The sequence below is a fragment of the Bos indicus genome, chromosome 26, assembly GCF_029378745.1.
Source record: "Bos indicus isolate NIAB-ARS_2022 breed Sahiwal x Tharparkar chromosome 26, NIAB-ARS_B.indTharparkar_mat_pri_1.0, whole genome shotgun sequence".
In the NCBI taxonomy this organism is placed as follows: domain Eukaryota; kingdom Metazoa; phylum Chordata; class Mammalia; order Artiodactyla; family Bovidae; genus Bos; species Bos indicus.
In genome coordinates, this window is record NC_091785.1 from 16,367,941 (window position 1) to 16,381,587 (window position 13,647).

A 13,647-nucleotide genomic window follows, 5' to 3' on the forward strand; every position below is an offset into this window, starting at 1 on the left:
TCTGTATAATAGGCTCCAGTTTCATCCACCTCATTAGAACTGATTCAACTGCATTCTTTTTAATAGCTGAGTAATACTCCATTGTGTATATGTACCACTGCTTTCTTATTCATTAGTCTGCCAATGGACATCTAGGTTGCTTCCATGTCCTGGCTATTATAAACAGTGCTGCGATGAACATTGGGGTACAAGTGTCTCTTTCAATTCTGTTTTCCTCAGGTGTATGCCTGGGAGTGAAATTGCTGGGTCATACAGTAGTCCTATTTCCAGGTTTTAAGTACTCTCCACACTGTTCTCCATAGTGGCTGTACTAGTTTGCATTCCCACCAACAGTGTAAGTGGGTTCCATTTCCTCCACACCCTCTCCAGCATTTATTGTTTGTAGACTTTTGGATAACAGCCATTCTGACCAGCGTGAAATGGTACCTCATTGTGGTTTTGATTTGCATTTCTCTGATAATGAGTGATGATGAGCATCTTTTCATGTGTTGGTTAGCCATCTCTATGTCTTCTTTAGAGAAATGTCTGTTTAGTTCTTTGGCCCATTTTTTGATTGGGTAGTTTATTTTTCTGGAATTGAGCTGCAGGAGCTGCTTGTATATTTTTGAGAAAAATTCTTTGTCAGTTGCTTCTTTTGTTATTATTTTCTCCCATTATGAAGGCTCTCTTTTCACCTTGCTTATAGCTTCCTTCGTTGTGCAAAAGCTTTTAATTTTAATTAGGTTCCATTGGTTTATTTTTGCTTTTATTTCCATTACTCTGGGAGGTGGGTCATAGAGGATCCTGCTATGATTCACGTCAGAGAGTGTTTTGCCTATGTTTTCCTCTAGAAGTTTTCTAGTTTCTGGTCTTATGTTTAGATCTTTAATCCATTTTGAGTTTATTTTTGTATATGGTGTTAGAAAGTGTTCTAATTTCATTCTTTTACAAGTGGTTGACCAGTTTTCCCAGCACCACTTGTTAAAGACATTGTCTTTTCTGTATTGTATATTCCTGCCTCCTTTGTCAAAGATAAGGTGTCCATAGGTATGTGGATTTATCTCTGGGCTTTCTATTTTGTTCCATTGATCTACATTTCTGTCTTTGTGCAGTACCATACTGTCTTGATGACTGTGGTTTGTAGTAGAGCCTGAAGTCAGGCAGGTTGATTCCTCAAGTTGCATTCTTCTTTCTCAAGATTGCTTTGGCTATTCGAGGATTTTTGTATTTCCATACAAACTTGAAATTATTTGTTCTAATTATCTGAAAAAATACCGTTGGTAGCTAGATAGAGATTGCATTGAATCTATAGATTGCTTTTGGTAGTATAGTCATGTTCACTATATTGATTCTCCTGCTCCATGAACATGGCATATTTCTCCATCATTTGTGTCATCTTTGATATCTTTCATCAGTGTTTTATAGTTTTCAGTATATAAGTCTTTTGTTTCTTTAGGTAGATTTATTCCTAAGTATTTTATTCTCTTCGTTGCATTGGTGAATGAAATTGTTTCCTCAATTTCTCTTTCTGCTTTCTCATTGTTAGTATATAGGAATGTAAGGGATTTCTGTGTGTTAATTTATATCTTCTGCAACTTTTCTATATTCATTAATTAGCTCTAGTTATTTTTTGGTAGAGTCTTTGGAGTTTTCTATGTAGAGGAACATGTCATCTGCAAACAGTGAGAGTTTTACTTCTTCTTTTTCCAGTCTGCATTCCTTTTATTTCTTTTTCTGCTCTGATTGCTGTGCCTGTAACTTCCAAAACTATGCTGAATAGTAGTGGTGAGAGTGGGCACCCTTCTCTAGTTCCTGACTTTAGGGGAAATGCTTTCAATGTTTCACCATTGAGGAAAATATTTGCTGTGAGTTTATCATGCATGGCTTTTATCAGGTTGAGATATGTTGCTTCTTTGCCTGCTTTCTGGAGGGTGTTGAATTTTGTCAAAGGTTTTCTCTGCATCTATTGAGATAATTATATGGTTTTTATCTTTCAATTTGTTAATGTGGTGTATCACAATGATTGATTTGCGAATATTGAGGAATCCTTGCATCCCTGGGATAAAGCCCACTTGGTCATGATGTATGATTTTTTTAATATGTTGTTGGATTCCGTTTGCTAGGATTTTGTTAAGGATTTTTGCATCTATATTCATCAGTGATATTGGCCTGTAGTTTTATTTTTTTGTGGCATCTTTGTCTGGTTTTTGTTTTAGGGTGATGGTGGCCTCATAGAATGAGTTTGGAAGTTTACCTTCTTCTGCAATTTTCTGGAAGGGTTTGGGTAGGATAGGTGTTAGCTTTTCTGTAAATTTTTGATAGAATTCCACTGTGAAGCCATCTGGTCCTGGGCTTTTGTTTGCTGGAAGATTTCTGATTACAGTTTCTATTTCCATGCTTGTGATGGGTCTGTTAAGATTTTCCATTTCTTCCTGGTTCAGTTTTGCAAAGTTGTACATTTCTAAGAATTTGTCCATTTCTTCCAAGTTATCCATTTTATTGGCATATAGTTGCTGATAGTGGTCTCTTATGATCCTTTGTATTTCTGTGTTACCTGTTGTGATTTCTCCATTTTCACTTGTAATTTTGTTGATTTGATTCTTCTCCCTTTGTTTCTTGATGAGCTGGCTAATGGTTTGTCAATTTTATTTATCTTCTAAAAGAACCAGCTTTTAGCTTTGTTGATTTTGGCTATGGTCTCTTTGTTTATGTTGCATTTAGTTCTGCTGTAAATTTTATTATTTCTTTCCTTCTACTAACCCTGGGGTGCTTCATTTCTTCTTTTTCTAGTTGCTTTAGGTGTAGTGTTAGGTTATTTATTTGATTTCTCTCCTGCTTCTTGATGTAGGCTTGTATTGCTATGAACCTTCCCCTTAGCACTGCTTTTACTGAATCCCATAGGCTTTGGGGTTTTGTGTTTTCTCTGGTTTGTTGGTTATTCAGAAGTGTGTTATTTAGCCTTTATATGTTTGTATTTTTAATATTTTTTTTTTCCTGTAGTTGACATCTAATTTCACCGCACTGTGATCAGAAAAGATGCTTGAGATGATTTCAAATTTTGTAAATTACCAAGGCTAGATTTATAGCCCAGGATGTTATCTGTCCTGGAGAAGGTTCTGTGTGCCCTTGAGAAAAAGGTGAAATATATTGTTTTAGAGTGAAATGTCCTATAGATATCAATTAGGTCTAACTGGTCCATTGTATCATTTAAAGTTTGTGTTTCCTTGCTAATTTTCTGTTTAGTTGATATATCCATAGGAGTGAGTGGGGTATTAAAGTCTCCCACTATTATTGTGTTACTGTTAATTTCCCCTTTCATACTTGTTAACATTTGTCTCACATATTGCAGTGCTCCTATGTTGGGTGCATATATATTTATAATTGTTATATCTTCTTCTTGGATTGATCTTTTGATCATTATGTAGGTCCTTCTTTGTCTCTTTTCATGGCCTTTATTTCAAAGTCTATTTCATCTGATATGAGTAATGCTACTCCTGCTTTCTTTGGGTCTCCATTTGTGTGAAATATCTTTTTCCAGCCCTTCACTTTTGATCTGTATGTGCCCCTAGGTTTGAGGTGGGTCTCTTGTAGACAGCATATATAGAGGTCTTGTATCCCTTCAGCCAGTCTTTTCCTTTTGGTTGGAGCATTCAACCCATTTACATTTAAGGTAATTATTGATAAGTGTGATCCCATTGCCATTTGCTTTGTTGTTTTGGGTTCAAGTTTATAAACCTTTTCTATGTTTCCTGTCTAGAGAAGATCCTTTAGTATTTGTTGAAGAGCTCGTTTGGTGGTACTGAATTCTCTCAGCTTTTGCTTGTCTATAAAGCTTTTGATTTGTCCTTCATATTTGAATGAGATCCTAGCTGGGTACAATAATCTGAATTGTAGATTTTTCTCTTTCAGTATGTCACTTTCAGTATGTCCTGCCATTCCCTTCTGGCCTGAAGAGTTTCTATTGAAAGATCTACTATTATCCTTATGGGAATCCCCTTGTGTTTTATTTGTTGTTTTTACCTTGCTGCGTTTAGTATTTGTTCTTTGTGTTTGATCTTTGTTAATTTGATTAATATGTGTCTTGGGTTGTTTCACCTTGGTTTATCCTATTTGGGATTCTTTGGGTTTCTTGGACTTGGGTGGCTATTTCCTTCCCCATTTTAGGGAAGTTTTCAACTATAATCTCCTCAAGTACTTTCTCATAGCCTTTCTTTTTGTCTTGTTCTTTGGGGACTTCTATGATTCAAATGTTGTGGTGTTTAACATTGTCCCAGAGGTCTCTGAGGTTGTCCTCACTTTTTAAAATTCTGTTTTCTTTTTTCCTCTCTGCTTCATTTATTTCCACCATTCTATATTCCACCTCACTTATCCTATCTTCTGCCTCAGTTATTCTACTGTTGGTTCCCTCCAGAGTGCTTTTGATCTCAGTTTATTGCATTATTCATTATTGATTGACTTTTTTATTTCTTCTAGGTCCTTGTTAAACTTTTCTTCCCTCTTCTCAATTCTTGCCTCAGGACTATTTATCTGTAACTCCATTTTGTTTTCAGGATTTTGGATTATTTTTACTATCATTATTCTGAATTCTCTTCAGTTAGACTCTCTATCTCTTCCTCTTTTGTTTGGTTTGGTCAGCTTTTTATCATGTTCCTTAACTTCCAATGAGTTCCTTAACTCATTGGAAAAGACTGATGCTGGGAGGGATTGGGGGCAGGAGGAGAAGAGGACAACAGAGGATGAGATGGCTGGATGGCATCAATGACTCGATGGACATGATTTTGAGTGAATTCCAGGAGTTGGTGATGGACAGGGAGGCCTGGCGTGCTGTGATTCATGGGGTCACAAAGAGTCAGACACGACTGAGCGACTGAACTGAACTGAACTGAAGCAGATGTGTAATTTTTAGGGCATTATGCTTCTGTATCTATGAAAAATTAAAGTGCATATATATGTGCAGCCACACCACTTCTAAGAAACTATCCTGAAGAGACAGTAAAGGAATAATAGAAGATGTGTGCATGTATTAATAGTAGCATTTTTATATTAACAAGCTTTCAAAAATAATATAAATATCCTTGAATAGGAAGATAATTTTAAAAAATTATCATATCTATTAACAGAGTATTATGAGATACATTAACTTACACTGCTTGTGAAAATATCAACTTTATGCTATTATATAATGTCACCAAAAAACCATAGCTATAAGTAATACATACACACATGAACACTAAACACACACATAGATTTCTCTGTGTATGTTCAAATATAACCCACATGTATATTAATTACCTTCCCCTCTTCTTTGCCTTTATATGTCTGTATGTCTGTGTGTGTGTGTGTGTGTGTGTGTGTGTTTAATCACTAGGGGAAAGAGGAAGAACATCTCTGGAAAGACTAATAAATTCAAGTTTTATCTCATACTATTCCCTCTAGCTGGAGTCATCTTCACCTGATTTCTTTTGCATGTATATACATATATACACAAACATACCCATCAAACACATAATTATATTTTTAATAAACATTGGGAAAAGGCAAAATTATACATCCAAACTGTCAAGAGATCATTCCCCCAGAGAGCTAAATAGGAGTAAGAGATGAATACATTTTTAAAAATTTTATCACATGGGATAATTGCCAATTTTAATTTTTAATAAAATATGACATTTATAAGGTGCCCTCCATTTGGTATACACAATAAATGGGATGTAGCTTAAGATCTCAGGACTGTAATTTAAAAAAAAAATTATTGGGGACAAAACTGTTTTATTTCATGCAAAAAAAAAAAAAAAAACTTGAACTGAATCTTAAAGAAAATTAGAACAGGCAGGGCTCAAGAATGTCACTCCTAAAGGTAAGGGAGAGTTGGACAATGGGTAACAGCCAGGACAGAGAGCATCAGCTTGTGTAGATGGAGCTGGAGAGGCTCACTCTGCAACCTGGCAGTCAGCCCTTTCTTCAGACTGGAATGAAACACATCTCACAGAAGGGTGGAATAGAGATTAACCCTTTGAAACTTGGTGCAGTATCAATGTGCTTTGGATCAACCACAGATTTCAAGGTAAAATGCTGTAAAATGCTGACCAGGAGTAAAAACAGCTCCATGCGGGCCAGGCCTTCTCCAACACAAACTCTTTTTCCTAAAAATGACACATAAATTAAATAGTTGTTCAATTCTATTTCTAACATATCACAAAGGGGAGCATAAATAAATATGGAATGAGTAAATACATAAACAAACAAATTAATAAAAGACAAATTAACCTATGGCTTCTTCTATTTACACCAAAATCCGGTTTGCTTTATTTCCTCAGAACAGATTTCAGTGTACATTCTCTATTAAACGGAGTCTGTTCTGTACACCCATGTCAATATTGCTTTACTGAGGCTTGCCAGTAATATCTTTCTACATACACACTCACCCATCCCAAATAACATGAGCTCCACACTATATTTTTCCATCTACTTCCAATTCGAGAGTTTACCATTGCCAAGTATAAAAAGAAATGTCACAAACTTGACACAAATATTATTAACCATTCTCTAACCCCCAGACACACTAGCTATTTCAAGTGTTATGAGTATCCAGTCATTCCTCCAACTGAAATATTGTTTCCCTCAGCTCTTCCTGCTGAGATTATCTATATCCTTCTAGATCCACCACAGGTGTCACCTGCTCTATACAGAGTTCTTTGATCTATCCAGGGGGATATAATTCATTCTCTTGCTGGTTTTCCACAAGACTCATAAATACTTCTAATACAAAATGTTTCACATGAAATTATAATTATCCTGTGTCCCACACCCTGGAATATAAGCTCATAAAGTAAAGGCAAAAGGAGAAGGGATGTGACAGAGGATGAGATGGTTAGATAGTATCACCAACTCAATGGACATGAATTTGAGCAAACTCCGGGAGACAGTGGAGGACAGAGGGCCTGGTGTGCTGCCATCCATGGGGTTGCAAAGAGTCGAACATGACTTAGCAACTGAACAGCAACAAGAAAGTGAAGCCTTAGGTCTTATAATGATACTACAGTGCCAAGACAAAGCAATCCTGCAAACCCCACAAACTGGGCAGAAATCTTAAGCCAGTTTGTTATGAAACAATGGACCCAAAATTCAGGAAGTAGATAAGGAAAAGATTAGCAGGATCTCATTTTGAGATCAAATTCTGGGCATTGTTCATAATCTTGGGACCAAGCATCAAGCATTCCTTCAAACCTGTTTTCCTGGATGTTCAATGAGGAGTGAACCTCCTATTTCTGTCCCTATTTCAGTTCCTTCAGTAGGAAAGGCCCTTCACCCTCTACTTTCTACCCTTATCCTTTGGACTGTGCTGAACACTCTCCATTTCTCCATTTTTCCAGATCCATACTGTGTTTGTTTTTCTTTTACACCTACTGTGTATTTAGGAAGTTGATTTCTATGGACTGCATAACCCCACTAGTTAGTTCCCTTCTTCACCGTGAATAAACTCAGGATTAGACATTGAGAAGGTTAGAGTATGCCCTCCCTCAGTCCCGGCCTGTCAGGCCACAATTTCAGCAGTGGCTGTATTCTCCAGCCTATAGACCCATCTCCTGCTGAGGCATCCATTCTCTCTTTGCTAAAGATCTGCTTGGGTTCCAGCAACACCCTCCTTCTCCCAGTCCTTCTGACATAGGATGATGACATCCTGTTGATGCTCATCCCTGAGTACTTGACCATTCCTTGATACTTCAGTTAATCATGTCCACACCTCTGAAAAGAGTCTCTTCATTAAACTGCCTTTAATGAAACTTTTTGAGTACCCTGCCTCTTTCTTTCAAGGACCTCCCCAAATTAAAGGAGGATACTAAAATATTTCTTCCTGCAAGAAAATTTCTCTTTTGTTCCAACTACTCTGTCCTCTGCCCTGCTCCCAAAATGTAAGATTCAGGAGCTCCTCTCTCTGGGTTTCCACAGAAGCCTTTTGAATAGCACTTGTCTCTCTGGAGTATCATCATCTGTTAACTCACATTCCTCTTTCTTAAAGGAGAGCTGTCCCTTATTCACATTTCTATCCCTGGATCTGAGTGAGCATGGGTCTACTACATATAAGGTCCTCAGAGACATTTATTGAGTGAATGGCATCTCTGGACGGGGGAGAAAAGTCTCAGTGGAACTAGACTTCTACGAGGAGCCCTTAAGATTGTCAGAGGTGGGTGAGAGGGCAGAACTCAGTGAGTGCAGCCTCCAATCCAATCAGAAATTATCTGCACCTTGGGAGTGGTGCCTCTGGAGTCATGAAAATGACAATTTGTCCAGCTCAGAGTTGCCTCCATACAAAGCTCTTCCTCCTCTCATTTGACCTCTAATGTACAGACAAAAATGAAGCATGCTTGCCTGCTGAAAAAGCCATGAAGTGGTCAGTCTTCTTAAAGTTGCCACTTTCATCCAGGAAGTGACCAGGATCAAACTGCCCTGGGTTGGAAAACTCGTTATCATCATGCAGAACAGAAGTCAGAGATGTTAATATGACTGTGCCCTGAGATAAGGAAAAACACAATAACTAGATTATAAAGAAAGTCATAGAGTTTGAAAAAAATGCCTTATCTAATCCTTTTATTTTATAAGTGAGGTGGCTGAGGCACAAACATATTTTATTCTCTCCATGTCAAAGAACAAATTAATGACCAAGCCTAACAGGTCTTAAGTCATATGATGCCATATAAATCATATAAATGATTTATGATTCAATCATATAAATCAACAGTGCCAGTTGATTCAATCATATAAATCAACAGTGCCAGTTAAGTGACTCCAAGGCTAATCATCTTCAGCTTGTAGCCTACCAACAGCACTTGCTCTTCAGAAAATTAAGGCAGGTGCTTTGTTCTTGACAAATAAATTGGAGTGTTGATTAAAAGTGCTGATGTCACTAAAAATTCAGCTCATTCTCTTTGGAACTTAATATAGGGTCCTCTCCAAACATGACCTGATTGGCCATATTCTTTTTTTTTTTTTTTTTAATGGGGTGTTTGGAAATGTTTCACTATAGCTTACTCAATAATAGTAAGCTGCATAAGTGAAGCTAAGAATTTTACTTTTATCTTACTCATTCTTTTTTTTTTAATTTTATTTTATTTTTAAACTTTACAATATTGTATTAGTTTTGCCAAATATCGAAATGAATCCACCACAGGTATACCTGTGTTCCCCATCCTGAGCCCTTCTCCCTCCTCCCTCCCCATACCCTCCCTCTGTGTCGTCCCAGTGCACCAGCCCCAAGCATCCAGTATCGTGCATCGAACCTGGACTGGCCATATTCTTGAAAACTATTCAGTTTCCCTCTAAGATGAGAAACTGATATGTATCCCTCTTGCTGCTATGTTTTTTCAATGTAATTGTTGCATGCACTTGTGGAAACAAGAAGGAATTTCTGGGTTCTAGTAAGGTTTTCATAAACTCAGAGATATAGTACATAATGATTTGCAGTTTAGTTTTTATCATCAATCAAGTATTTCTCTCTTAAATTAAGGTTTATGACCATAGGTAATTTGTTTAGCTTTTCCATGCCCTTTACAAAAGTTTTGCCAACCTTGCTTTAAAGCAAAATTTATAACATTAATGATATACATGTGATAACTTTAACATAAAGGAAGTGGAACAAGTTAAATAGCCATACACAATTGCAGTGTCCTTGTATTTTAAACAAAATTTAATAGTATTAATTTTAAGACTGTAAATATATAAGGATGCAAATTGTAACCTCAGGGGCTTCTCAGGTGGTGCTAGTGGTAAAGAACCTGCCTGCCAATGCAAAAGACACAGAAGACGTGGGTTCAATCACTGGGTCAGGAAGATCTCCTGGAGGAGGGCATGGATTGCAATGGAGGAGGGCAATCCACTCTGGTATTCTTGCCTGGAGAATTCCATGGACAGAGAAGCCTGGCAGGCTACAGTCCATAGGGCCACAGAAGCGACTTAACACATGCAAATGCACTGTAATCTCAAGAAAAAACACTAAAAAAGAAAAAAATAGTTTGATGCCAATAGAAATTTACAGTAGCACAAAAACTTAAACTATTCCAGAAGAAGGAAGAAAAGGAGAAATAAAGGAATATAAAGAAGGGGACAACAGAGGATGAGATGGCTGGATGGCATCACCGACTCAATGGATATGAGTTTGGGTGAACTCCGGGAGTTGGTGATGGACAGGGAGGCCTGGCGTGCTGCAATTCCTGGGGTCGCAAAGAGTCGGACACGACTGAGCGACTGAACTGAACTGAAAGGAGAAGGACAAACAAAAACAATTATTTTAATATATAATTATTCCAAGAATAATAAAACAATGAACGAGGAAGAGTGGAATATAAACTGAGTGAACAAGTGGGACAAAAATGATAGATTTATAGAAATAAAACACCTATTGATAATTATATTAAATTTGTGTACACCCGTGGTGGATTCATGTTGATGTATGGCAAAACCAATACAATATTGTAAAGTAATTAGCCTCCAATTAAAATAAATAAATTTACATTAAAAAATAAATTTAAAAATATTTTTTAATGAGCTAGGCATTCCCACTTAAAAGTCAGAATGCACTTAACAAACATATAAGGAAGACTCCATCCAAAAGCAACAGAATATGTTCTTCTAAGCACAGATGAAAGATTCTCCAGAATAGATCATATGATAGAGTACAAAAAAGGTATTAATAAATTAAGAAGATTAAAATCATATCAACTATCTTTTCCAACCAAAATGGTACAAATCAAGAAATCAATTACAAGAAGAAAACTGGAAAATTCACAAAGATATGGAGATTAAACAATGTGCTATTGAACAATTGATGATTCAAAGAAGAGAATCAAAAAGTACATTGAGACAAACAAAAATGCAAGCACAGCATATTAAAACTCATGAGATTCAGGAAAAAACAGTTTTAAGATAAAAGTTCATAGTGAGGGGCAGTCCTAAGATGGCAGAGGAATAGGACCAGGAGACCACTTTCTCCCCCACAAATTCATCAAAAGATTATTTGAATGCTGAGCAAGTTCCACAAAACAACTTCTGAACACTGGCAGAGGACACCAGGCACCCAGAAAGGCAGCCCATTATCTTTTAAAGGAGGTAGGACAAAATATAAAAGATTAAAAGAGAGACAAAAGAGTTAGGGATGGAGACCCATCCCGGAGAGGGAGTCATAAAAGAGGAGAAGTTTCCAAACACCAGGAAACCCTCTCACCGGCGGGTCTGTGGGGAGTTTTGGAATCTCAGAGGGCAACATAACCGGGAGGAAAAATAAATAAATAAATGAATAAATAAAACCCACAGATTACACACCTGACGGCAACTCACAGTGGAGAAGTAGCCCAGATGCTAGCGTCCACCAGCAGCAAGCAGGGGATGAACAGGGAGGTGCAGGCGGCATTGCTTAGGGTAGGGACCAGGTCTGAATGCCCTGAGGACAATCTGAGGGAGCTAAATGAGATAGCAATCCAAACAGTGGGATAGCCAGAGAGAGAAAAAAAAGAGAGAGAGAGAGAGAACTTTCCTGAAAAAAGCTCTAAACTAAGGCACTGCCAGCCCGCTCACAGAACAAAGGACTGAGCAAATACCAGAGGAGAGCTAGCCAGCTGTAGGCTGGCCCATCCCCTGCCGGAGACAGAGAGGCAGGTGGGCGACAACCAGAGCTGGAAAGGGGCAGTCTTGGTTCCAGAGATGGCATCTGCGACAAAACTGCGAGCAGGCTCCCAGTTGCTAACCAAGTCTACCTGGGATCCTGGATAGTTGACATCCATCAGGAGGGTCGCAACCAGAGATCAGCTCCCCAGAGGAGACACTAGGCACACCTGAGATGGCACTCCCACTGCGCACCCAGGAAACCGAGCAGCTGGGACCAGGGAGGTGATACAATGCACCACTCCACCTGAGGAGAGTGCACTTGCCAAGCACCTGGTCACCTGAACCACTTGGACCTGGGAAGGACACAAAACACAGGCCCAATCGAGTCTGCATCTTTATGGAATACCCGAGAAGCTGAACCTGAGTGGCTTAGACCTGGGAGGTGCACGCAACGCAGGGCCTGCTTTAGATAATTCCCCTGTAGAGCAACCTGGAGCCTGAGCAGTGTAGACTGGGAAAGCACACACAACCTGAGCAGGGGCAAACCCAGTGTGTCATAGACACTGTGAGCACTCGCCACACACGCCAGGCATATTTGTTTGCAGTTTTCCTCCCTCCCCACAGCACGACTGAACAAGTGAGCCTAAATACGTGACCACCTTCGCCCCCTTGTGTCAGGGCAGAAATTAGACACTGAAGAGACTTGCAAACAGAAGAAGCCAAAATAAACAGAGGGAACGTCTTTGGAAGTGACAGGTGCAACAGTCATTTAAAATCCTGTAGTTGGCACCAACTACTTTGGAAGGGGCCTACAGACCTTGAGAAGTATAAGCTGTAACAAGGAAGTATCTGAAACTGAACTGACTCCACACTGCCCACAACAGCTCCAGAGAAATTCCTAGATATATTTTTACTATTAATATTTTTAAATTTTTTAATTTTTAAGTCCTTTATTACTGCTTTAATTTTCATTTTTATAACCTGCCTTGCAAAAGAAAGACCCTATTTTTAAAGTAAATTTCATATATATTTTTATAATTTTTGTGGTTGTGTTTTTTTTTTTTAATATTGTATTTTTGAGAGTCTAAACTCTACTCTAGATTTTTAATCTTTGCTTTTTGGTATTTGTTATTAATTTTGTACCTTTAAGAATCCAATCTTCAGTACCCATTTTTACCTAGGAGTGTGATTACTGGCTTGATTGCCCTCTCCCCCTTTTGACTCTCCTTTTTCTCCCCTAGGTCACCTCTATCTCCTCCCTCCCCCATCTCTTCTCTACCAAACTCTGTTAATCTCTTTGGGTATTCCAGGATGTGGTGAACACTTAGGAAACTGATAACTGGCTAAATTTGCCTCTATCCTTTTGACCACCCCCCCACCACCCTTCTCCTTCTAGCAACTCTATCTCCTTCCTCCCTCTTCTCTTCTCTTCTCCATGTAACTCCGTGAACCTCTCTGGGTGTTCCAGGCTGTGGAGAGCACATAGGAATTTGATTACTGGCTAGATTGCTCTCTCCCCTTTTGATTCCCCCTCTTCTCCTCCTAGTCACCTTTATCTCCCTCCTCCCTCTTCTCTGCTCCATGTAATTCAGCGAACCTTTCTGGGTGTCCCTCACTGTGGAGAACCTTTTACCATTAACCTAGATGTTTTATCATTGGTGCTGTATGGATGGAGAAGTCTTGAGACTACTTCAAGATAAGACTGAAAACCAGAGGCAGGAGGCTTAAATCCAAAACCTGAGAACACCAGAGAACTCCTGACTCCAGGGAACATTAATTGATAAGAGCTCAGCCAAAAGCCTCCATACCTACACTGAAACCAAGCTCTGCCCAAGAGCCAACAATTTTCAGAGCAAGACACACCAAGCTAATTCTTCAACAAAGCAGGAACATAGACCTGAGCTGTAATATACAGGCTGTCCAAAGCCACACCAAACCCACACACATCTCAAAACTCACTACAGAACACATCACTGCACTCCAGAGAGAAGAAATTCAGCTCCACCCACCAGAACACCAGACGCAAGCTTCCCTAAACAGGAAACCTTGACAAGCCACTCGTCCAACCCC

The 13,647-nt window shown here is 38.7% G+C and overlaps 1 protein-coding gene across 2 annotated transcripts in view; it reads right to left on the bottom strand.

Annotated features, from left to right (window-relative positions):
* Positions 1 to 5,476: 5,476 nt before the first annotated feature.
* The window catches only part of LOC109553149 (cytochrome P450 2C21), a 47,583-nt gene continuing 39,412 nt past the window's right edge, over positions 5,477 to 13,647 (bottom strand). Inside the window, exons 8-9 of one of the 2 annotated variants that reach the window (XM_019953104.2) lie at positions 8,350 to 8,491; positions 5,477 to 6,122 (exon numbers count right to left, since the gene is read on the bottom strand). In XM_019953104.2, coding sequence (XP_019808663.2) covers positions 5,941 to 6,122; positions 8,350 to 8,491 — 324 coding nt within the window. In that variant the 3' untranslated portion in view covers positions 5,477 to 5,940. Of the gene's footprint in view, positions 6,123 to 8,349; positions 8,492 to 8,940; positions 10,232 to 13,647 lie in introns of those variants that run through there. The other variant, XM_070780513.1, reaches the window with a different exon arrangement.